The 23971-nt window shown below is 34.8% G+C and overlaps 3 protein-coding genes, 1 non-coding gene and 1 pseudogene across 5 annotated transcripts; 4 read left to right on the forward strand and 1 right to left on the reverse strand.

The window, feature by feature from the left end:
- Window positions 1-3562: 3562 nt before the first annotated feature.
- Window positions 3563-5493, forward strand: LOC107479946 (5-amino-6-(5-phospho-D-ribitylamino)uracil phosphatase, chloroplastic). 2 transcript variants are annotated; one of them, XM_016100063.3, is made up of 2 exons: window positions 3563-3719; window positions 3936-5493. In XM_016100063.3, exon 2 carries the CDS (start codon window positions 4228-4230, stop codon window positions 5347-5349), a length of 1122 nt encoding a protein of 373 aa, XP_015955549.1. In that variant the 5' UTR covers window positions 3563-3719; window positions 3936-4227; the 3' UTR covers window positions 5350-5493. The 2 variants fall into 2 exon arrangements, with proteins under 2 accessions (XP_015955549.1, XP_020994331.1); XM_021138672.2 differs by having other exon boundaries at window positions 3565-3719; window positions 4102-5493.
- A 4143-nt stretch (window positions 5494-9636) lies between these two features.
- LOC107479947 (glutamate--cysteine ligase, chloroplastic) lies at window positions 9637-15386 on the forward strand. Its single transcript, XM_016100065.3, has 16 exons — window positions 9637-9845; window positions 9960-10244; window positions 10702-10852; window positions 11046-11153; window positions 11394-11486; window positions 12134-12217; window positions 12376-12444; window positions 12536-12606; window positions 12699-12767; window positions 12949-13042; window positions 13151-13240; window positions 13353-13433; window positions 13662-13754; window positions 14639-14719; window positions 14807-14876; window positions 15014-15386. The coding sequence occupies exons 2-16, from the start codon at window positions 9970-9972 to the stop codon at window positions 15100-15102; spliced, it is 1518 nt and encodes a 505-aa protein (XP_015955551.1). The 5' UTR covers window positions 9637-9845; window positions 9960-9969; the 3' UTR covers window positions 15103-15386.
- Window positions 15387-17696: 2310 nt separating this feature from the next.
- On the forward strand, window positions 17697-19694 carry LOC107479948 (tubulin beta-1 chain). Its single transcript, XM_016100066.3, has 3 exons — window positions 17697-18224; window positions 18302-18571; window positions 18648-19694. The coding sequence occupies exons 1-3, from the start codon at window positions 17831-17833 to the stop codon at window positions 19322-19324; spliced, it is 1341 nt and encodes a 446-aa protein (XP_015955552.1). The 5' UTR covers window positions 17697-17830; the 3' UTR covers window positions 19325-19694.
- Window positions 19695-20066: 372 nt separating this feature from the next.
- TRNAC-GCA (transfer RNA cysteine (anticodon GCA)) lies at window positions 20067-20138 on the forward strand. The gene has a single exon. It is a non-coding gene; the product is annotated as a tRNA-Cys (tRNA).
- Window positions 20139-20460: 322 nt separating this feature from the next.
- LOC107479949 (serine/threonine-protein kinase BSK7-like) lies at window positions 20461-23955 on the reverse strand (annotated as a pseudogene).
- Window positions 23956-23971: the final 16 nt, after the last annotated feature.

Raw genomic sequence — 23971 nt, forward strand, 5'->3', positions numbered from 1 at the left:
TATAGAGAACTAGTAGCCTAGGGTTTACAAAGATGAGTAAATGACATAAAAATCCTCTTTCGGGCCCACTTGGTGTGTGCTTGGGCTGAGCATTGAAGCATTTTCGTGTAGAGACTCTTCTTGGAGTTAAACGCCAGCTTTGGTGCTAGTTTGGGCGTTTAACTCCCATCCTTGTGCCAGTTCCGGCGTTTAACGCTGGGAATTCTGAGGGTGACTTTGAACGCCAATTTGGGCCATCAAATCTTGGGTAAAGTATGGACTATCATACTTCTGTAGCTCCAGAAAATTCACTTCGAGTGCAGGGAGGTCAGAATCCAACAGCATCTGCAGTCCTTTTTAGTCTCTGAATCAGATTTTTGCTCAGGTCCCTCAATTTCAGCCAGAAAATACCTGAAATCACAGAAAAACACACAAACTCATAGTAAAGTCCAGAAAAGTAAATTTTAACTAAAAACTAATAAAAATATAATAAAAACTAAACCAAATATACTAAAAACATACTAAAAACAATGCCAAAAAGCGTATAAATTATCCGCTCATCATTTATGGATAAGAGAATGTGCTCTAACTTTTCTCATAACAATTAGATCAAGGAATTGGCAAGATTGATTTTGATTAGAGAGATTGGATTGTCAAGGAATTGGGATCCAATCAATTTCAATCCGCCATAGATCTATACATATGATTGAGAAAGGAGTTGAAACCCAATTGATTCATGATGGATTATGATATCTCCAATCCCTGATGAATCATTTTCTTTGAATTTCTTCAATTTAGATATCTCTAGTTTCCACTTCAATTTCAATTGCTATTGCCGTTTTGATTCCCTGCACCGAATTCCCTTTATAATTCATGCAATTTAAGTTTTCTTGAAATTTAGATTCTGCAATTTTACTTTCTTGTATTTTAAGATTCAGTTATTTACATATCTTATAATTTAAGATTTAGCTCTTTTAATTTCTTGGTTTTTAAGTTTATGCAATTTAAGTTTCTGTTAATTTATATTCTGTATTTTAATTCTCTTGCAATTTACATTCTTTTCATCAATTCTCACCCAAATCACCACTGTCAGCTTAACTAAATTCATCACCCAACTAAAATTGCTTGATCCATCAATCCCTGTGGGATCGACCTCACTCTAATGAATTTTACTACTTGATGCGACTCGGTACACTTGTCGGTTAGTTGTGTGAATTCAATTTTTCGCCCATCAATATGTTCACAATACACCTTTAATTACATTTATTCAATTGATAATTATTTACCTAATGAATACAAAAAATTATTTTTATTTTTAATGTAAATTTTATATTATATAAAAATTAATTCTAACTAAAAATATAAAATTTATTTATAAAATACATATAGTGACATGAATATTTTTAATGTAAATTATATTAATATGTGTTTTAATATTATTAATTAATTTTTTTAGGAAAAATATAAAATTTAGTTTTTAATATATTTATTGTGTATAAGATAAGCAAATGTAACACCCTAGCTACTATACAGAGCTTTACACTTAAGTCGTAAAATAGAGGTGGTAGGCACGGATCTAGGTAAAAGCAAGGGGGTATTACCCCACAAAGATTTTGATAAAAAAATATAATTATATATAAATGTTAATATTTAATTTTTTTGTTATATTATATTTATTCCTAAAATAAATAAATAAGTTAACTAAAAAAGAATGATAATTAGTTTCATGATACTATCTAATTAGGAGTTATTTGAAATATGTCTTAGAATATTAGTAGCTCATTTAAGCAAGTGTCAAGAATTTAAATTTTATTTTGTATATATAATAATTTATTGGATGATAACAGACTCTTAAATGAAGTTCAAATCCACAACAGATTTATCCTTAATCTGTTATGTTAGAATATACTGTGAAAAAAAAAGATATAATAAAATATCTATACATCAATTTTATTTTATATATTTTTGCCCCCATTATTAATTTTTTCTAGATCTATCCTGAGAGGTAGTGTGGTATTACGATCTCTGAAAAAAATATAATGAATCCCGCTATGGAGCCAATGAAAAATCTTGACAATATGTACAATGGGTTAGTTATTTAGTCCAATAAAAGTAAATAATAACTTTAAAAACTTTCATTCAATTATTTCACATTAATTTTTAAATTTCGAATTCTCCAATTTCAAATTTTAAATTTTTAAAAAATCCAGTTAATTATTTCAAAAAAATAATTATCTGAAATCCTAATTTACTAAAGCATTTCACTCCAATACTCTTTTCTTTTTCAACCTCCACCCTACCTTCATCAATAATCATCGCATTTCACCGTCATTACTTGGCTTGCCACACGCCACTCACCCTTAGTAAAAATAACCATCCACTTAAGGATAAAAATAATCATCCGCATACCTAATGAATTGAACATCTAACATATTTTAATTATATATAACTAAACCCAATCCAATCAAAATAATCATCTATATAAGAATTAAAATAACCATCCGCATACATACTAAAATGACCATCCTAAATTGACCATTAAAATAGAAGAAAAAGAAGATGAATAATCAGAAGAAACAACTATTATGGTGAAACATAATTTTGAAGGACTAGGCATGACGAAAGTGGCGCTGTTGCGAAGCATAGGGCTCAAATATAAAAGAATCTAATTATACTTGGATGAAAAGAAGAAGAGCATGGTAGTATCATTGGTGAGAAGAGGCTTGAAGGAATGGGAGAAAGCGAAGCCGGTTCAAAAGAGAGGCACGCGAAAAAGTGGAGTAACGTTAGGCTGAGCGTTGGAGTGCGAGGCGCATCGGACTGACCGGCGAAGGTGAAGACGGTGTCGGTGGGAGGAGGCGGCGGCGTCGGTATGGCCGATGAAGAATTCAGTGATGCGAAGTGAGGACCGGAAAAGATGACGGTGAGTTTTGAATGTGTATTGAAGGTTACGGTAAGATTAGAAATAACTGTATGTATTGTGAATAAGTTTAAATACTAATCCTAATTTTTCAAATTTTAAAATTTGAAATTAAATAATTAATTAATAATCTAATTTTTAATTATATTTTTTTTTTAAATCCATTGTACACATAGTACACAATTAGTATTAATTTCCAATACTTTCTTAAATATAATATATACATAAATGTAGTTGAAAAAATTTGTAATTAGGAGCCTTAAAAAAAATTTAAACAAAAACCGCAAAAAAAAGTACATTATACTTAAAAACGTAAAACCAAAAAAAAGATAAAGATAAGACAGAATATATACAAAGAGTCGAGTACTAAAAATATAGAATATCAAATTTCAAATGTAACTTGAGAAGCTAAGACCGATTGAAATATAAATAAATATACAAATATACCGTGATAAGAGCCACCGGGAGGAGTGACACAAAATGGGGAAAGATGATCCCACTGTATGACCGACACGTGTAAGTAACGACCGCTGGATATAGCCATCGTGGACGGTTCGGTATGCAATTTCTGATACCTTGCGTGTCCTTTCTCTATTTCCTTATACATTTTCTCTTCCCTTCTGTTTTTCTCATTTTTATTTCGGTAAAATATATAAGCCACACTTTTGTCTCAAAAAACAATCATAAACAAACACAAACCCCAGAGAAAATAAAGAAAAAGGAAACGTAGAAAAAAAGCTTCTCCAAACTAATATCAAAATTCATCTCTTCGTGGCCCTCAAGTTTCTTCTGATCCTTTTCCACTTCCTTTCGTTCTCAGGTTAGTTTTCTCTCTATTTGCAACACCTTTTTCAATCTTTGGTTGATTCGTGGTTCCGAAGCTTCTATTCCATCTATAATTGTACATTTCTTTGCATTTTTTTCTTCGTTTTTTTTTTGTTCTATTTCTTGGTTCAACTTTCTACTGTTACGTCCGTTTTCCTTTGGTTAATTGGGTGATTTGAGTAATGAAAATGCTTGGTTTTCTTTTGTTAAGGGATTTGTACAAAGATAAAGTTGCGATTTCGCTGTGAAAATCTGCTCTTCCTTGACTTTCTTGTTCCCAAGATGGAGTATTTTTCGTTATTATAGTTTGGGTTTCTCGTTGCTCCTTGTTCTGGAAATCGAAGTCGAAATTCAGCGTTGAATAATTGGTTTGGTAGGTTTCTTTGGAGTTGAATCGGTCCAAGTTGGCTCCTTTTTGGTGCAAGATCACTGTGACCCATAGAGGGTCTGTGTCAGCATTGAACCCAATTCCAATTGGTTAGGGAATAGAGGAAAGTGCTAAAATGGTTGAATCAATTGCTACCACTTCACTCCTTGGCCACCTTCCTGTCTGTGGAGGAAATTTGATAAGAGATGTTTCTGGTAAACGCAAATCTTTGAGTACTTGTAGGTTCCCAACTACTGAATTTCTTGGTGGAAGGATTGCTGTTTCTCTGCCTGTGCCAAAATCCAAGGGACATGGATTCTGGTCATCATCAATTAGGGCGCTTGCTGTGGAGCTCACAAGAGAAGCATATTCATATAGAGAAGACAAATTACCCAAGAAGGATAATTATAAGTTTGATAGTGGATTTGATCCAAGGCCTGGTTTGTGGCCTCCTGCAAATAGAGCAGATAACCCTTCGCTTCGGAATCCGTTGCTTCGACAAGAGAGGATGGGGTGTGGCTGGTTGGGTGTCATATTTGAGTGGGAGGGGGTTCTCATTGAAGACAACCCTGATCTTGAGAAGCAAGCTTGGCTGGTCCTCTCTCAAGAAGAAGGCAAATCCCCGCCTCCTGCATTCATCCTAAAGAGAATTGAAGGCATGAAGAATGAACAGGCGATTTCTGAGGTTCTTTGCTGGTCTAGGGACCCTGCGCAGATGAGAAGAATGGCTAACAGAAAGGAAGAAATCTACCAAGCCTTGCAAGGAGGGATATATAGTCTAATGCCTGAGTCCAAGGAGTTTGTGAGCGTTCTGATGCATCATAAGATACCAATGGCACTGGTTTCAACGCGTCCTAGAAAAACTCTCGAGTCTGCTGTGGGGCAAATTGGTATTGAAGACAATTTCAGTGTGATTGTAGCCTCAGAGGATGTTCACAGGGGAAAGCCTGATCCAGAGATGTTTGTTTACGCAGCGCAGCTCCTAAATTTCATACCTGAGAGGTGCATTGTGTTTGGAAACTCAAATCAAACAGTGGAGGCAGCACATGATGCTCGGATGAAGTGTGTTGCAGTGGCTAGCAAGCATCCTGTCTATGAATTGGGGGCTGCAGACTTGGTTGTCAAGCGCCTAAACGAGCTTTCGATTGTTGATCTGAAGAATCTTGCTGACATTGAATCACCTGAATTCGAACCTGTGATGGAGATGGAGCTGGAAGAAGATTCAGACATATCATCCGTTGATGAAAATTTCTGGTAATTGGTCAATTCTATAAATGTACAGTTGATTGAACTTCATCTATTCTTGATGATATTAGTTAGAGATTAGTTACTTGTGTATATTGGAAAAACAGAATAAATGAAAAACTAAAAAAAAAAATGATAGGTGGTATGCATTGAACCATCATCATGTTATTACTGCTGTATTTTCTTTACTACATACATGCATGGGAATTTCAGATTTGATTTGGTGGTGTTTCTTCTATAAGGTAAAAGACCAAATTATTAGAAAGGGTAAAATACTGCTGTCTGCGTTTGTTATATAAAGGTCTTTTGTGGATGTATTTCCCCACTCTTAATATTTTGTTGCTGTACAATGAAACGGTTATATAAGATGTAATATGTTATATCTAACAGCGAGTATCAGACGACGCCTTGTACAACACCTAGCTAACTGGCCATGTTTGTTTGCCGTGTTAAAAGTTAGTAAAACTCAGAATATAATGCTGATTACAATGTTCATAATTCAAAATTCTACTTACAATGGCATATGTTGAAACTTCCACAATGGAAGATTCTTTTGCACGCTAGTTAGGATGTTCTATCATTTCACTTTCACCTGGATGTTTTCAGGTTACCATTGAATAGCTTTATAGTGCAAATACTATTAAAATGTTCCGAAGGAGCATGGCTTTCAGGTATCATGTACAGGTGCTATGCTGCATTTAACACAATTTGAGTGGTATTGTAAAATATAAGTTTGTCTCTAGTAATGAGCGGAATTAGCATTACAGAATCTGAAGCACAAAGTAACGACACACAGCCTTTTTTTTTTTTCCACAATAGAATGGCCGAAGCCCAAAGAGAACAGCCAGACCTGAATAATATACAATCAGAGTTAGAGATTTTGATGACCGCGAGGGCCCAAGTTGAGAGTGTTCAGAATTCAGATAAAATATATTCTATTATTCTTGCGACCAAAGAAAAAAAATTCAATTAATTCCAAATAAAGTATTGGAAACATTTTAAGTACACTGGAGTTATTTTAACCGTTGATTTCAATTAATATATATTATATATATTTTTTATAATTTAGATCAACAGTTAAAACAATTGGAGCAAAACAATTGGAGCACTGGTACTCTCGGTGCACTTGAAATGTTTCCTAAAGTATTTGCGAATCCTACGCTTTCCTTTAACTTCACTGTCAACAACAAAAAAGAATGGCTATTCACCAAGACACGTACGCGCACTAAAAACCTTTTCATAACCCGGCACTGTCTCTCTGTCTATATTCTACTAATCTTAGCACTCAGCGGCCAAAAGCATTGCAATCTAAGTTGAAATGTTCCTACTGCTTTTCGACAATATTTTTGCTTTTACGAGTAGGCTGCTATGAAGAGAACGTTGTCTAATTTGATACGAACTGTTAATAAATTATTAATTTGATACTATTATCAGTGGCGGAGCTTAGTTCAGACAAGGAGGCTATCAGTGGCGGAGCTTAGTTCAGAGAAGGAGGCTATGGTCCTCCCAAACTTTTTATAAAAAACTTAGTAGTATTTTTTTAAAAGATAAAAAATAGTTCAATTGACTTAAATATTTTACTATGACTTAAAGTATCTAATAAGTTCAATAAACAACACTCTCTCTATCTTTAAGTTCAAATATAAAAAGTTAGATATTTTTTATTTATTTAATTTAATATTATTTTATATTTTACTATTTATTTTATTTAATTTTTTATATGATAAAAAATAATCCTTCTAACTTCTTCTTTACATATTTTACAGGATATATATTTAAATTTTTATATAAAATAATAATGAAAAATCAAAGAATTGATACATTTTTCAAGAGGAAGGCTAATATTTAAGAAGGAGAACATATAAATTTTACAATATCAATACCTGTAGATAGTTCTACTTTAATGAATCACGAAAAAAGTGAAATATAACCTTCAAAAATTCAAAAAGTTACATCTCATGACTTTAACCTTAACTTTTTGGAACGAGATCTTGAAAAAAGGCTTTAAATTTGGCAATATCACCCAAACCAGAGAGATGAGATTAGACGAGCTTATCTTAAATGGAATCCATATAAAAAATATTTTGACAATTATTTTCTATCTGACTCCCCCAAAATTTTGTTTCAAGTTCCGCCACTGACTATTATGCTTATATAATTTGCCTCAAGAAAATGACAAGGATGAGGTTGTTGGTAATATTATGTGATTAAGTTATTTTGATAATTAAATTAGTTCATAATTTAAATATTAATAACAAAAAATTTTAGTTGAATAAAAAAAGAAACATAAAAATATTTAATTGAACTTAATTATAAAATAATTTATTCACTTAACATTATTTTTAATTTATTATGTTTCGTGATTAAAGTAGGTTTCTATAGTATTTGTTTATATACTATTAAGTTGATAGAAAAAGATTAATTTTTTTTAGTGTGCGACAAAATTTTAATAGTAAAAATAAGAATATTAAAAAAATAAAAAACATTTTTTTAAAAATTTATTATTTATAGTTTTTTAAAAGAAATTTTTATTTAAATACTTAAAAAATATTTTTATATTTTATATTTAAATATAATTATAATTTGGTGAGAGCATCCCAAATTTTCTTTGCTGTCTTTTTCTCTGCTACACTTGATAAAACTGAGTCAGCTAGTGCCAAGTGTAAGTTTGCAACAGCATTGTTGTCCATCTCCTTCCATTTTTCATCTGTAATTCCAGTGGGTCTACCTTCAATTGCTGTCACGCAATTGTCTTTTCTCATAATGGCTTTTATCTTCAATTTCCATATGGAAAAATTACTCCCACTGAATTTTGGAATTTCATACTTTGCTGCCATTTTTTTTTTAGACGGTAACTCGAAGCGGAGAAAAAAAAATATATTAATCAGCAACCTTTGGCTCTGATACCACTGTTAGGTACCAGACAAATGACACAGCAAAATATAGAGATGAAAAATTAGAAATTTGTATAAAATATGGAAATAATTGAATAATTTTCTTTGAGAATTACAACTTCTCTCTATCACAAGGAGACTACAATAACACTCTCTCTTGACAAAAGGAGAACATACTTCTCTCTATCAAATATAGGAGAAAACTACTCAAAGAAATCTTATGTTATTCTATCTGGATGACTTGATTGAAATGAATTAAAGAAAAACTCAATTTATAGGTGAGTCTCTTCAATATGAACCATCCATCAATTAGAGGTATATAATTCTTTTCTTTTTCAACCATTAAAATCCTAAGGTTATAAACTAGGATTGTTTATTACCTTTCATTTTATTTAGTTATTATTTATTTATTTATTTATTTTCTAAAATTAGCTTTACTAATTTTCACACACCTTTGTGTCTATTTGGTTCATAACATGATTGTATTTCATTGAGTTATTCTTATATTACGAGGGAAGCTTCAAGGATTGGTGTTGTTTTTTCGGATTTGTTGGAGGGTGTTAGTTTTCTCATTTTGAATCATTGTTGTTATTATTGTTATTATGTTCAAACAGTAGAGGTGAGTACGGGTACCTAATTATTTGTTGGAATTCGAACTAAACTAATTAAATTGGTTTTGGAATCAATAAGTAATAGAGTCCAACTCGAACTAAATCGATGACTTTTATTATTAATCGGTTCGAGTATCAGTTCTAGGGGTACATAATCCGAACTAACCTGTAAACCCGAACATATATTAATTAAATAAAAAAATAAAAAATATGACTTTTAGTGAGTTTTACAACTCGTAACCCTAACACTTTGAAAATTAGACAAATATTTCTATTGCCCTTTTGTATTTAACTTCTAATGTTTGGATTTTAATGTGTTTTGATTTTAACTTCTTTAAAAGATTATTCACTAGACTTTTGTATTTAGCTTCTAATATTTCTATTGCACTTTTGTATTTACATTAGATAAAGATTATTCACTATTAATATGTTTGGATTTTAATGAGTTTAGTTTTTAATGTATTTGGTGTTTAACTTGTTTATATTATTTTTATTGATGTTACACATTTATTGTACTTGTTCAATTTTTAAAATAATTTTTTTTTTCATGAATTTCAAAATTATTGGATACCCAATTATCCGAACCAAACCAATTCATTCTTAATCGATTTAGTTTGATTCGGATACATATAAAAAAAATACAAATCTAAACCAAACTAAACCGATTATATTTTAATCAAATCGATTCTAATTTTATCTTAAATCCAAACCAAACCAACACACCCGTCCATATTTATATTTTCGTGCACAATAATACTACCTTATATATTTAATTGCTATTTTATCAGTGCAGCTTGTAGCAAGTAACAGAACACAAGCTTTTCGGTTCAGAACTCACGAGCTGCAACACACAAAGACCCTTTTTTGCTTATTCCTTTATTCTTCTTCTTCTTCTTCTTCTTCTTCTTCTTCTTCTTCCATTTGCTTCTACTCTGTTTCCACTTTACCACACAACACAAACGCCAATCCACAGAACCCTAATTCCCTTCAAACAATAACATAAAGTAATTCCCTCCTTCTCACCTCTGATTTATATGTATTCCATCCATTTCGTAATCCGTTAATTTCCAATTCTGATTCCTATCCTCTCACTCTTCATCTTTTTTCTGCTTCAACAGAGGTAGCACAATGGTTTTCGTTTCGCGAGCTGCTACACCGTCACACTGTATTCGCCATGACACCATATTTCGGCACAGCTTCGATGGGTCCAATGTTAGGAGGAGACCTTGCTTTGCTGTCTCTCCTTCTTCCTGGGATTCTGCTAAGAAGGGTTGGCGTGGTCGTAGTATGATTGTTGCAGCTAGCCCTCCCACCGAAGATGCTGTGGTTGCTGCGGAGCCACTCACGAAGAAGGATCTTGTGGATTATCTTGCCTCTGGTTGCAAGACCAAGGATAAATGGAGGTGCCAATTTTTATTTGTATTCATGTTGAATTGAATTTGAATTCATTTTCATTTCTCGAAGATGTTGTGAACAATCATTACTTAATTTTTTCCCGTGTTAGTGTATATTTGTACTTGTTCGGGCCTTTTTTTTTAAATTTAAAATCTTGTTTTGTTTTTTGAGTAGCCATATTAGGTTGTTCTTTTTTTTCTCTGTGGACTGTGGTTGTAGAGGGTTAGTGCTCTGGTAAGGTTGCCGCATTGTGGCCGGAATGTCGCATGTTCAAATCATGAAAATAGCCTCTTCGCTTGTAGGGATTAGGAGGCTGAGTCCCAACTGGTCATTTTGCAATTTTTATGGCACCTTATTAAGTTTCTTTAGTTCTTGAAGTTACCAAACGTGAACTGTATGTTACGGCCTTATGGGATAAGTGGTTTGTGTTTTTATCGGAGATCATTTATTCGTGTAGTCTTGCAGGATAGGTACTGAACATGAGAAGTTCGGCTTTGAGTTTGGAAGCTTGCGTCCAATGAAGTACGAGCAAATAGCAGAGTTGTTGAATGGCATTGCTGAGAGATTTGAGTGGGAAAAAATAATGGAAGGTGATAAAATTATTGGACTCAAACAGGTAAGCTATTATTTGAGTGAATGAGAATGTTAAACTTCTATCTTTTTTTTTCTTTTTTTTTCTCTTTCTCTTTGGGAGATTTAAAATGTCATTTGTTTGTTTAAGATGGCTATCCATTCAAGCATCCAACCCAATGTTTTTCTTTACTGTTGGAGACTTGATGCTATGCTCCGGTTTGCTGTTTGTGAATCAGGGGAAGCAGAGCATATCATTGGAGCCAGGTGGTCAGTTTGAGCTTAGTGGAGCCCCTCTTGAAACCTTGCATCAGACTTGTGCTGAAGTTAATTCACACCTCTATCAGGTTAATTGTGCATTCTTGTTATGGGATACATCTAAAGTAATCCGCTGTTATTTCATTGGAGAAATTGGCCTGATATTTTTTTGGCTGTTGTCATCTTAACTATGCATTGTTTTTATTGTAACATAATTGGCAGCCACATGTTTTGTTTAGTTCATTATGTTTGATTTTCTTGTAATCAGGTAAGTGACCTCGATATTTCTTTCAGTTCTGTTAATTATTTCTGAAAACTTGTATGTCTAGGTTAAAGCTGTTGCGGAGGAAATGGGCATTGGATTTTTGGGTATTGGCTTCCAGCCAAAGTGGGGAATCAAAGACATACCTATAATGCCAAAGGTAGTTTCTCTTTCTCCCCATCTTTTTAAGTGCATGAACTGGCTGAAGATGCAAAACTTTCTCAGCTTTCTCTAGAATGAAAACCTTCCGGTGATGACATTTTTTGAGCACATGAACGACCCAGCTAATTTATGTAATGGAATGGCCTGGGGTCTGTAATAGTCAACTTGTCACTGAGTTTGTTAGGGTTTATTCATTTTAGTAATTAGTATATAATAGCTGTCGTATTTTGCAGCTGCATATATTCATTAACTTATTGAGCAATGAAATTACTGAAACAACTTTAATTCATGTAGACTCGAACATGTAAACTGCTATTTTTGTTCAGGGGAATTTGCCCACATGGCTTCATAACTTAATTTGCACATGGTTTTTTTCTTTTTCTTTTTTTGTGTGTGTGTGTGTTTGTGGGGTTCAAGTTTCAGGGCATATAAGCTTTTATTCCTGAAATATCTTTATACAAGAGATTACTAATTGATTCCTTAATCACCACTGATAACCCGCCTTTTCTTCATAGCTTAGCAACTCATATTAAGGGAGGCAAAATAGTTGGGCCTATTTGATATAGTAATTGAACAGTGACCATGCTTCTTTCTTATGTTTAGTGCTTTAATTACTTGCTTTTTGACTGGATCTTGATGGCTTAGGGAAGATATGATATCATGAGGAATTACATGCCTAAAGTTGGTTCCCTTGGTCTTGACATGATGTTCAGAACATGTACTGTACAGGTGAGATGTGTGACGATCATTGAGCTGATTTATCCTTGAGCAATGCTGATTTGAACATGGTGAAATGAATATCTTCTGAAAGAAAATTAATCAGTTCAATTCATGACAAATAAAGCTCTTGTATTGGTAGTAATAATTTTGAACTTTTGCTTTTATAGGTCAATCTGGACTTCAGTTCTGAAGCTGATATGATCAGGAAATTTCGCGCTGGCCTAGCTTTGCAGCCCGTAAGAATTAAGAGATATTGACATATAGTCTTTTCCCCTTTGGGAAAATATTCAATGCTATGGAATATAATATCTTTTCTTGTTACAACAGATAGCAACAGCTCTTTTTGCAAATTCACCCTTCACAGAAGGAAAGCCGAATGGTTTTGTCAGTATGAGAAGGTACTCGAAAGTTGAAACTTTTTGTGAAGTTATCTCTTTTTGCACTTTGCAATGTTAAGGTAACCTATTTGGTTTTCATGTGCTTTCAACAGCCAAATTTGGACTGATACTGATAAGGATCGCACAGGCATGCTCCCCTTTGTTTTTGATGACTCATTCGGGTAAGAGTGTTTTTGAATTATGAAGGTTTAAGTGATAATCTGTTATACCCGAGTATTCTGACTCTCCCTTTATGGTTTCTTTTAATTCAAAAGGAGGCATTAATATTAAAGTACTGTTATTTCATTCACTGATTTATTTATTTCTCCCGCCACTTGTTTCTCTCCTACTCTATGGTTTCAGGTTTGAGCAGTACGTCGATTATGCTCTTGATGTTCCAATGTATTTTGTCTATCGGAAAAAGAAATATGTCGACTGCACTGGAATGACTTTTAGGGTTCCCATCTATCTTTATTTTTCTTGTAATTTATTGTTCTTGTAATTTATGCCCTGCCATCATTTATTTTGGAACGTGTGTAGAGAATTAATTATTGTATTATTGCAGGACTTTTTGGCTGGAAAACTTCCTTGTCTTCCCGGTGAATTACCAACCCTCAATGATTGGGAGAATCACTTGACGACTATATTTCCTGAGGTTTGTTCTTAACTTCTTTTTGATTTCTCTATTTAGTTGGTATCTGTTGCTTTTGCAGTGGTTTTAAAGCATTTTCTAGTTATGCTACTGTTTTTACCATTATTCCTTTCAGGTCAGGCTGAAGAGGTATTTGGAGATGAGAGGTGCTGATGGAGGGCCATGGAGAAGGTTATGTGCCTTACCAGCACTTTGGGTGAGTGGCATTAAACATACTACTCCAATTATCTATACAAAAATATTTTAAGCATTAGCTTAGACAAGCAGGAATCATGTTTTTAATATATTGCCATAAAGCTTTTTAACGTGTTTATTTAGATATTCAAGCCTTTTCTGTTTGCCTGCAGAATGCATTTCTTCACTTATAAGTTATAAATTGCTTTTCTGTATCATAAGCTCATTGTAATTTTCCTGATGGTGCCAGGTAGGGCTATTGTACGATGATGTTTCTCTACAAAACATTTTAGATATGACAGCAGATTGGACTCCGGAAGAAAGGCAAATGCTAAGGAACAAGGTAATTATCCTATGTACTATTCAAACCCAAAACTTAAGTTGTTAGATACAGTGTCAAAAATGACGTTTCTTTCCATTTAATTAGCAACTAGCTCCCTCATGGAGAGAGAGGATTGAATTCAAACCACACTTTCAAAGTGGCTTTGAATTCCTCAACTAATAGTTCATCATTTCTGCATCTGTTATAAGTTAGGTGCAAACCTATGTCCTCATGCTCTGCTAGTTGATTCTCGAGACATTATTTGGGATCTGGAAAAAGAAATATCTGTTTCTGTTACACTGGTACCTGCACTTAACTGGAACTTACAGCAGCAATGAATAACAATAAGTAGATCAGAATGATCTCCCCTGTACTTTATTATTGTAACAGAAACACAAATAGGTAGAAATAGAAAATGACAATGGTTGTTATGGTAGAGTCAGTCTCTCTGCTAAATCCAAATATAGATTCTCACCAATTTTCTACCCCACTCTCTCCCTCTTTGCTACTTATATACCCTCTCCTCTTCTCTCTCCAATCATGTGAAATCACTCCTCTGCACCCCTAGGGTCATGTCCCTCACACTCTGCCGGGTGGAGAGTTAGTTACGAGAATCTTCTTACAGCTACCCTTTCCCATTCTACCCTCGGCTCTAGTCCTTTTACTATAGTGAAAAGGCAGTGGGTAAATCTTCATCCTCCTAGGAATAGAATTGGAAGTTCCGCACCCTTATAATGCAGGCAGACACATTACACAAGCAAATATACAGTATAATCATTATAGGATTTCAGTCTCTGAGATACTGAGATGTGCTCCTGTTTTCCTCCCAAGGATTATACTTATACGTGCCATAGACCCAGTAGTAATATGTTAGTTTACTGACTATTAGAGGCTCTATTTTGCAGGTTCCCATAACTGGCCTAAAAACACCATTTAGAGACGGTCTTCTGAAGCATGTTGCTGAAGAAGTTCTACAGTTAGCAAGGGTAAGTTGGCTGCTATTATCTTTTATTTCTAAATTTCTATTGATATTATCATCAAATCAAAGTTGCTTAGAGCATGCTGTCTTGCAGGATGGCTTGGAAAGAAGAGGCTTTAAAGAAACAGGATTTTTGAATGAGGTAGCTGAGGTGGTTAGAACAGGTACTTGATTTATGGGTTCTATCACAAAGCAAATGACAATAAGTTAATCTAGTAACAAATACAGTACTATCTGAAAATTATGCATGGCTTTTGTAATAATTCATTGATAAATTTCTAATGATTTTTTGTGATGGTAGGTATCACTCCAGCTGAGAAGCTTCTGGAATTGTATCATGGAAAGTGGGGGCAATCTGTAGATCATGTATTTGAGGAATTGCTTTATTGAGCTGTATTCACATAAATACTTGCTTCTCTTTCACTTTTTAAGTGGAGGTTACTTGTGTGTAAAACCTTTGGTTGTATTCCTCGTAATCTTTCTTGTGCTCTGCTTTTAGATATAGGAAATAATTTCTGATATAATTTTTTTGCCTCAAGGCTTCTCATGTACTCTTCTGTGGAAACGTGATGTGACCAAGCTGGTCTTTAATTCATGTCACAAATTTGAGAATCTCATCTAGGTAATCAATTTAACAGAAGAGGCAATAGATTAATGGTTTGCGGTTGATACCATATGTCAATGTTGCCGGATCGAGGTTTTTCCCTCTAGTTCTAGGCTCGAAGTGATATAAATTGCTTCATAAGATGAGGATTATTAGAGTAAAAATAAAAAATTTTCCCATGTTATCCGTGTTATATTAGAAACAGAAAGTAACGTTAATATTTTGGAGAGAGAGGTGACATCTTAACCAACCGAGACATTAACTTCATTTGATTTGTGAGTTAGTTGATATTACAACTCAGTGGTATATTCTTTGTTGAAGCAATTTTTCACTTATTGAAATGTTATAGAGACAGATCGCGAACCATTTCATGTGGATTTTGAATGCGAACGTGAACATCTTTAATGCAACTGGTTGGATAGGCTTGAGAGAGGTGGGTAGTTGCCATGGATAGAACATTCTATCTCAAGCTTGTTCTTACTAAATTAGAATTGATGTTGGACCTTATTTACTCCATCCACAGATCCACTGACTTGAAAACTATCATGTAACATGAGTTAATTACCTCCTTAAACCTATGTTCCTCTTCTATAGCTAACAAATATCTATCCACCACCATCACTCATCGTATGGTAGCTAACTGAAATGAAATTATGTGATATGATATGATATAATACATTTGCAACTGCTTTCATGATTTTTCTACACTTTTATATTTTGTCTCGTTCTATTACATATCTAGACATATATTGATACTTTTATGTAGAAACCACATGCGACCAAATCTATTTGCTACTATTTAAGACTTGTTCATTTGTGTATACAGCTCTTTTCTTCTGTATAAACACCAACCATAGAAAATTAAAGTTTTTCATGGGAACAATGAGATGTTACTAGTTAATTAATTTCTTTGAAGGAGCCCGAGGAGGATTCCCTCACCAATAGCCAACCCAACTACCGCTTTAGTTAGTATTGTGATAATAGTTGTCTTGAGAAGGATACAGGTTGCAGCGGAACTATGATACCCTTAATAATTGATTCAAATTCCCTAGGGTCTTTGGCCTTACATGAGAAAGTACATAATAACTACTGAATGTTAGTATTTGAGTTTGTTAAGGATAGGGTTGTAATGCATGTCAAAAACACAAACCAAAAGCGTGTAAACATGTGATATTAACCTCCAAACCATTAAGAATAGTGCCAAAATTTGATTTATTCATTGGCATCAACTCTTTATCCCAAACTATTACAGTATGTCCCATGATTCATGGTTCAAACAGAAAAATAAGGTGAAAATTCGTTGTGTTAATGACTGCGTGGTGAGTGGTGACCAAATGAAAAACTAGAAGTGGACAAGTTGGGAAATGGGAACCATATTGACAGATGGGATATCAAGTGGTAGTGGTAGGAAGGACTGATATTCAGATAGCTTTCTATCATATGGCCAAAAAGAACAATCATACATCTCTTCTTGTCACCTTCCATATCCAGCTCATTACTCATTAGTCCCCCCTCTTTGGCTGAGTTTGACATGGCCCCCTCCCCCAACAAACCCACATGAACCTATTAATTGAACACTAACATTAATTTAATATAATATGACCCATTTTATATTTGAGCTTAATTTTGATGCACTGACAGTCGTACAATCACATCCATTCTTTTAAATGATCCTTTATGCGGTCAATGTGAAAATCAATTATCTTTTTAATGTGACATTACGTAACTTGAATATACATGTAAAATTATTTTACACTCACACTCACACTCACACTCATAGTGTATTAAAATTAAATTCTTTTATATTTATTTTTGTTTAATCAACATGGGCATTTTTATTACCGTGCCATCGTTTTTAAAACTTCTGGGAAAATGCCACACTAATAAACGAAAGTAATAGTAGAATTTTGATAAATTTTTTTAAAAGGATGACACATTGGTAAAAATACTCACTCTTAAGATAGGTTTAATATTTCGTTTAGAAAAAGTATAGGTAGAGAATGAAAATATTAAATAATGTGAACAATAGATATATCAGATGTTCAATTCACTAGATGTGCGGATGATTATTCTAATATTAAGATTTATGTCAGTAATTTGGGGGTATAGTGACTTGAATTGGACAAATTTTAAAGTCCATTGTTTATATTGTTCAAAAAAGTCATTGATTACCTAGCATAATCTTTAGTATAATAACACTTGTAATGAAAGTAACTTTTATAGTTAGATATTGTCATAAAAATCTGTAAATAACAAAAAAATAATTTTGCACAGTTTCTAGTTGATATGGTTTTTTACCTAATAATTATGATTTTATATATGGAGAAAAAGAGAGTGAAATACCAATTTTACAAGTCTTATCATATAATATCCCCTCTGCATTTATTTCTTCTACAAAAGGCCATCCATTTCTCTCCTCCTCTTCATTGCATCATATACTTGATCTTACTCAAGTGTTTCAGCAATCCTTGAGTATTTTCTCATTGAGAAATCTGTTCCCTCACTTGTTGAAAAATGAGAGAAATCTTGCACATTCAAGCTGGTCAATGTGGGAACCAAATTGGAGGAAAGTTTTGGGAGGTTATGTGTGACGAACATGGGATAGATGCCACTGGAAATTATGTTGGAAAGTCTCATCTTCAACTTGAAAGGGTGAACGTGTACTACAATGAAGCGAGTGGGGGACGCTATGTCCCTCGAGCGGTGCTCATGGACCTTGAGCCAGGAACCATGGACAGCTTGCGTTCTGGTCCTTTTGGAAAGATCTTTAGGCCTGATAACTTCGTGTTTGGTCAGAACGGTGCTGGTAACAACTGGGCTAAAGGCCATTACACAGAGGGAGCAGAGCTTATTGATTCTGTTCTTGATGTTGTTCGCAAAGAAGCTGAGAATTGCGATTGCTTGCAAGGTATGTGTTTATCTGTTGTTGATATATATTGCTTCAATAATTAAACTGAAATTGTTTGACTTTGATGATGATGACAGGGTTCCAAGTGTGTCATTCGCTGGGAGGAGGAACGGGATCAGGAATGGGGACGTTGCTGATATCGAAGATCAGAGAAGAGTACCCTGATCGGATGATGTTGACATTCTCTGTGTTCCCATCTCCAAAGGTTTCAGACACGGTGGTCGAACCCTATAACGCCACACTCTCCGTTCATCAATTGGTTGAGAATGCCGACGAGTGCATGGTCCTTGATAATGAGGCACTCTATGATATCTGCTTCCGCACCCTCAAGCTCACTAACCCAAGCTGTAAGCGTATTCATATTGATTCACTTATTTATTTATTTATTAATTAATTAAACACGCGTGATATGAATCGGTGCAGTTGGCGATCTGAACCATTTGATCTCAACAACGATGAGTGGAGTGACATGCTGCCTCCGGTTCCCAGGTCAACTCAACTCCGATCTGCGAAAACTGGCGGTGAACCTCATCCCGTTCCCGCGGCTCCACTTCTTCATGGTTGGTTTCGCGCCTTTGACGTCGCGAGGGTCGCAGCAGTACAGAGCACTCACCATACCGGAGCTGACTCAGCAAATGTGGGACGCAAGAAACATGATGTGTGCCGCAGATCCCAGACACGGAAGGTACCTAACGGCGTCCGCCATGTTCCGCGGCAAGATGAGCACTAAAGAAGTGGATGAACAAATGATCAATGTGCAGAACAAGAACTCCTCCTACTTTGTCGAGTGGATACCAAACAATGTCAAGTCCAGCGTGTGTGACATCCCTCCTACTGGTTTGTCAATGTCCTCAACTTTCATGGGGAATTCCACTTCCATTCAAGAGATGTTTAGGCGCGTGTCGGAGCAGTTTACGGTTATGTTCAAGAGGAAGGCTTTCTTGCATTGGTACACTGGTGAGGGCATGGATGAGATGGAGTTCACCGAGGCTGAGAGCAATATGAATGATTTGGTTGCTGAGTATCAGCAGTATCAAGATGCAGCTGCTATAGATGATGATGAAGAGGAGTTTGATGAAGATGAAGGACTAGCTGCATGAGAAGAATGAGGTCATGAAGGCTCATTAATTTGTCATGGTAATTTATAGTATACTCTCTATATGGTTATGCTTATGGTTATGGCATGGTGAAAATTAGGAGGAAGTGGTGGTGGTGTTATGTGTATTTATTATATCGCTGCTGGGGTTGGCATTCATAAAGTTGAAAGGTACATATGATTTGGACCATGTATTTGTTACATATAAATGTGAGTGGTTTCCTAGTTTATGTGAATTTCCTTCCCACAAGTTCAACTCGATGCGGCTTTTTCAGTTTGGTATTTATGCAGATTTCTTTTTCTTCTTCTTGAATTTGCTGTGGGTTTTGTTTGCTTTATAAATTGGTAATGAACACTTGCCTTTTTTCCCTCTCCATCTTGCATCTATTTTTTCCACTTTAATTTTTTTTTTCGTCTTTTTTTTTTGTTGCTTGACGTTAATATCCAATAATAGATATAAGTGTAAATTTAAATCTAAATTTTGATCTTTATTGTTATTTTATAAATATTATTTTAATAATGTAGTTATAAACTCTAGTTAGTCGAAAAAATATTATTCTTTCTCTTCCTTTTAAATAAATAAAAAAGGATTATTACTATGATTTGTTTAATTAGTAACTCAAAATAATTTATGATAAAGTAGCATTTAAAATTATTAGACATATAATTGATCAAATTTAACAGTACTCACATTATAGCGTATTAAAACATATATTCAAAATAAAAGTAATTTTAAAAAATAATATGGGTCCTTAGCTCAGTGGTAGAGCATTTGACTGCAGATCAAGAGGTCATCGGTTCAAATCCGGTAGGGCCCTTTTAAATTTATGTTTTTATTTTTATTTTCGCAATTAGTATTCCACTCTCTCTTGTTGAACTTTCAGGAATCCTCACTTTCCTTCTACATTTTACTTTTTAGTGGCCCCTATTTTCATTCTCGAGTTAACAGGTGCTACCATAAATAGAAAAGAACTAATGCCTTCAGGACAAGTGTTCCTTCAAAATCAGCCTAATAGATATTGTATCCCTATCATGACGATCCTTTATTCACATTGAATAATGCACGTTCAATAAAATAAGGAAGAAGCAAAGTATGAGATTCTCTAAGATAAGAAAGGTGCTATCATAGAGTTTATAAAGTAGAAACAAAGACAGTACTGATTTCTGATTAAATGTAACAGAATAAAGATTCAAAGAATATCTATATGCATATATTAGATACAAAAAGAGAGCCTATTTCATGTTGACACGATAGCCATGACCAATTGTTCTGTACATTAAATTACAAAAAGCATATCAAATAGCATTTGCCAGTTACCCAACAAATGCCGACATAACTCACAGAGTTACTTCTAACCATGACTCTTTATAAACACCAAAATAACCCTAAAATGCAAATAGACCCTATAATTCTGTGGTGACCCTTAAGTCTGTCTGTGCAAAAGAATGACGAACCAGTCATGTCATGTTGCCCAAACATTGAGAAACCAGCATGTGTACTATATGTAAGGAACCTATCATCAGTCACAGGGAAAACAACGGTTTTTAAGGGAACATTGTAAACTAGTTTGTGTTCTTTTTCGTTTCAATTGAAGAGGCCTCTTTAAGGGCTACTCGAGCCTCCGCCTCCCTGCCCAGCGCAAAGAGACAAGCAGCTTGTAGATAGGATGCTATGTGCCAAACAGGAGATATTGATTGTGCCTGTGATGCATCTTTAAGCGCTTCCTCCGGCATGCTGCTAATGAGATAACACAGACTACGTCGTGCATAGACCGTTGGGGAAACCATGGTTCCAACATCAATGAACTGCATTACAGAACCAAACCATCAGCTTCTAATCTTAATTGCTCCAATGTGTATACACGGAGAGAATATTTAAAATATCTACACATCAATATATAAAATACATATTCTTCGGTGTAATAAACTTCAGAACCAAGCAACTTACTAACCTGTGTATAGCTATCAATTGCGGTTCTAAAATCCTTTTGCCGAAAAGCAGCATCACCCTTCTTCTTTGAGTTCAATGTTTCCTGCATCTGGTTGGTCCACATTTGAAACGAAAGCTAGTTGATAGAAAAACAAAATTAAGTTAGTGATGGAGATAGTCGGAAAGTGGGCAACTCAGTCAATCAATCTAGCATCGTAAGTTAGATCAAGCACAATACATACGTGAAAAGCATAATGAAAACCAATACATTTTGAAGACCAGAAATGACGAGAATTGAATATCAAAAGACCAAAAGCTATACCTCAGTTGCTGCACCCTCGTCATCTTTATACCCAAGTTTCTCCAACACCTCATGTATGGCAGTCAGATCCATTCGTTGACATGCTTCACCAAGTGGAGTAAGGGGAAAGGCAGCAGCACCATCCGGTATGCCCATCAGCGCAAGAGAAGAAACCTAAAAAATTAAAAAAAATTCCAGAGCCAATTTCAGCTTTACTAGAATAGGATCTCAGTTCTAAGTGCTGGAAAGGGGAAAAAAAAAGGCTTCTAAGACAATTGTCAACTTACCTCGGAATCTTTCTGTAGAGGTATTAAAGCAGCAACCAGAGTCAGTTAGTGTCGTAACATTCCGGTCCCTAATCAGATCAAGAGCCTGCAAAATTAAAAAAAAAAATTGATGAACAAAAAATATCATAATCTATACTCAATGCTTCAGACTTTTGCAACATAAGAAACTTACATGGCTTGGAGGAATATGTTTTCCACTTAGAAGGTCAAGTAAAAGGGTCCCAAAGCTATAAGTTACACTCTCTGGAGTAACTCTACCTGTATAATCAAGGAAGCAGAAGGCAGACACAAAGTGAATACAATGACTGACAATGAATACTCTCTATTATATACATCGGTCATACTAAGCTAGATGATAAAACCGATAGGGTCATGACAATTAGTACCACCCAACAAGGTCACAGACATGATCAACATCCTGAAAAGTAGCATATTTTGTCAAAGAAAGTACCTGTCCTCAGATACTCTGGCGGTGTAAATGCCAAATTCGTACTATAACTTTTCCCATCTCGACTGTTTTTCATCAGACCAAAGCATGAAAGTTTAGGATTGTATTCCTGAAAAAGGGGAAAAAAAAAGGAACATCAACAGAATTCATACTATTCTGGCTCGGAGAAAAGGGTTTTGGTCAGTTCCTTCCATCTTCCAGTTGTACCAGTTGTATACTTTATATATACTGTATATTGTATAAAAATAAAGCTTTAAATAAGATTACATTAATACGTGCATCTTTTAAGCACCATCCCCAGCATCCCCTTAGCAATACCGATTGCAACACAAACAAAGGAAAATAAACTTACATCATCAAAAAGAACTCTGTAAGCATTTAGGTCATGATATAGTGCACGTCCCCTGCTGGTACAGTACTCCAAAGCTTGGGCAAGGTGAAAGGCAACTCTCAGTCGCATTGCCCATTTCATCGGCTGAGTTTCCCCTACATAAATGCACAAACAATTGTCAAAAGAAAGTTAGTTGCTTTTGGGTCACTACTTGGATGAGAATTGCATTTAGAATATAACCTAGGGCATGCTAAAGCTAATGCAGGCAAAAGTGAGTTGGTTGCTAGACAGTTACGTACAATGAAACAAGTGCTTTGCCAAAGTCTCATTGGGCATAAATTCTGCGACAAGTAACCTTTCATCACCGTCACAGCAACATCCAAGGAGATTTACCAATCTATGGTTCCTTAGCTGACCTACAGCTCTGGCCTCCCCCTGAAGGATATAAAGAAGGTTCTTTAGCAAACAAATAATTGAAAGCGCATTTCAGAAGGGGGAAAAACACATCATTCACCATGTGCAAAATATAAGTTTCGAACGCAAAATCTCTGGACAGGTTAATTTTGTTATTTTTATAGATCTTGTCTGTCACACAGGTCACATATAAAGTGTCTATGACAAATGAAAAATCACATGCATGCAAAAAAAAGTTTCATGGATGACAATTGAGGCACTGATTCATGTCTTATATTTATTTATCCAAGATAAAGAAACATTCCTAAGCAAAGGCAACAAAGCCTGTGTAGAAAGCAAACTAAAAATTACCACCATTCTGCTGAAACCAGAAAGAGAAAATGCAAAAGGGTATCACTTATAACAATAACTTATTAAAAATCACATAGTGTAAGCACATAAAAGGACAGATTACCATAAATTGCTGTGCATCTGGCCAGGCTAATTTGTTGAACCGTTTGACAGCTATTCGCATTTGATTTTCAAGTTTCCCTTTATAGACCACATTTGGTGCCTTTTCTCCATGCTCAGAAACTATATTTTCTACTGCAAACCCGGATGTAGCCTTCCTGAGCTGATCAATTGTGTACTCTCGAAACTGCGGCAAGTCACTGCCCTCAATTCTATCTTCATTTTCTGAGCAGGAAATACAAACTCAGAAATTACAATCACTCCTAAGAATAGCAAGAACATTAAAAAGCAGAGACAAATGTAGATCACTTACGAACAATTTGTGCCTCTGGAACTTGATCATCTCGGGCGCCCCAGCAGCATACTTTCGATATTTCACAGCCCATCCCAACCCTACAACTCTTTAGCAAACATAATTAGCATCGACGAAGTCGAAGTTATCCTAAAATCCCCCGTACCCTTTTCTTTTCATTTTATTTCCTTCGTCAAA

The sequence above is a fragment of the Arachis duranensis genome, chromosome 3 (genome assembly GCF_000817695.3).
Source record: "Arachis duranensis cultivar V14167 chromosome 3, aradu.V14167.gnm2.J7QH, whole genome shotgun sequence".
Classification (NCBI taxonomy): domain Eukaryota; kingdom Viridiplantae; phylum Streptophyta; class Magnoliopsida; order Fabales; family Fabaceae; genus Arachis; species Arachis duranensis.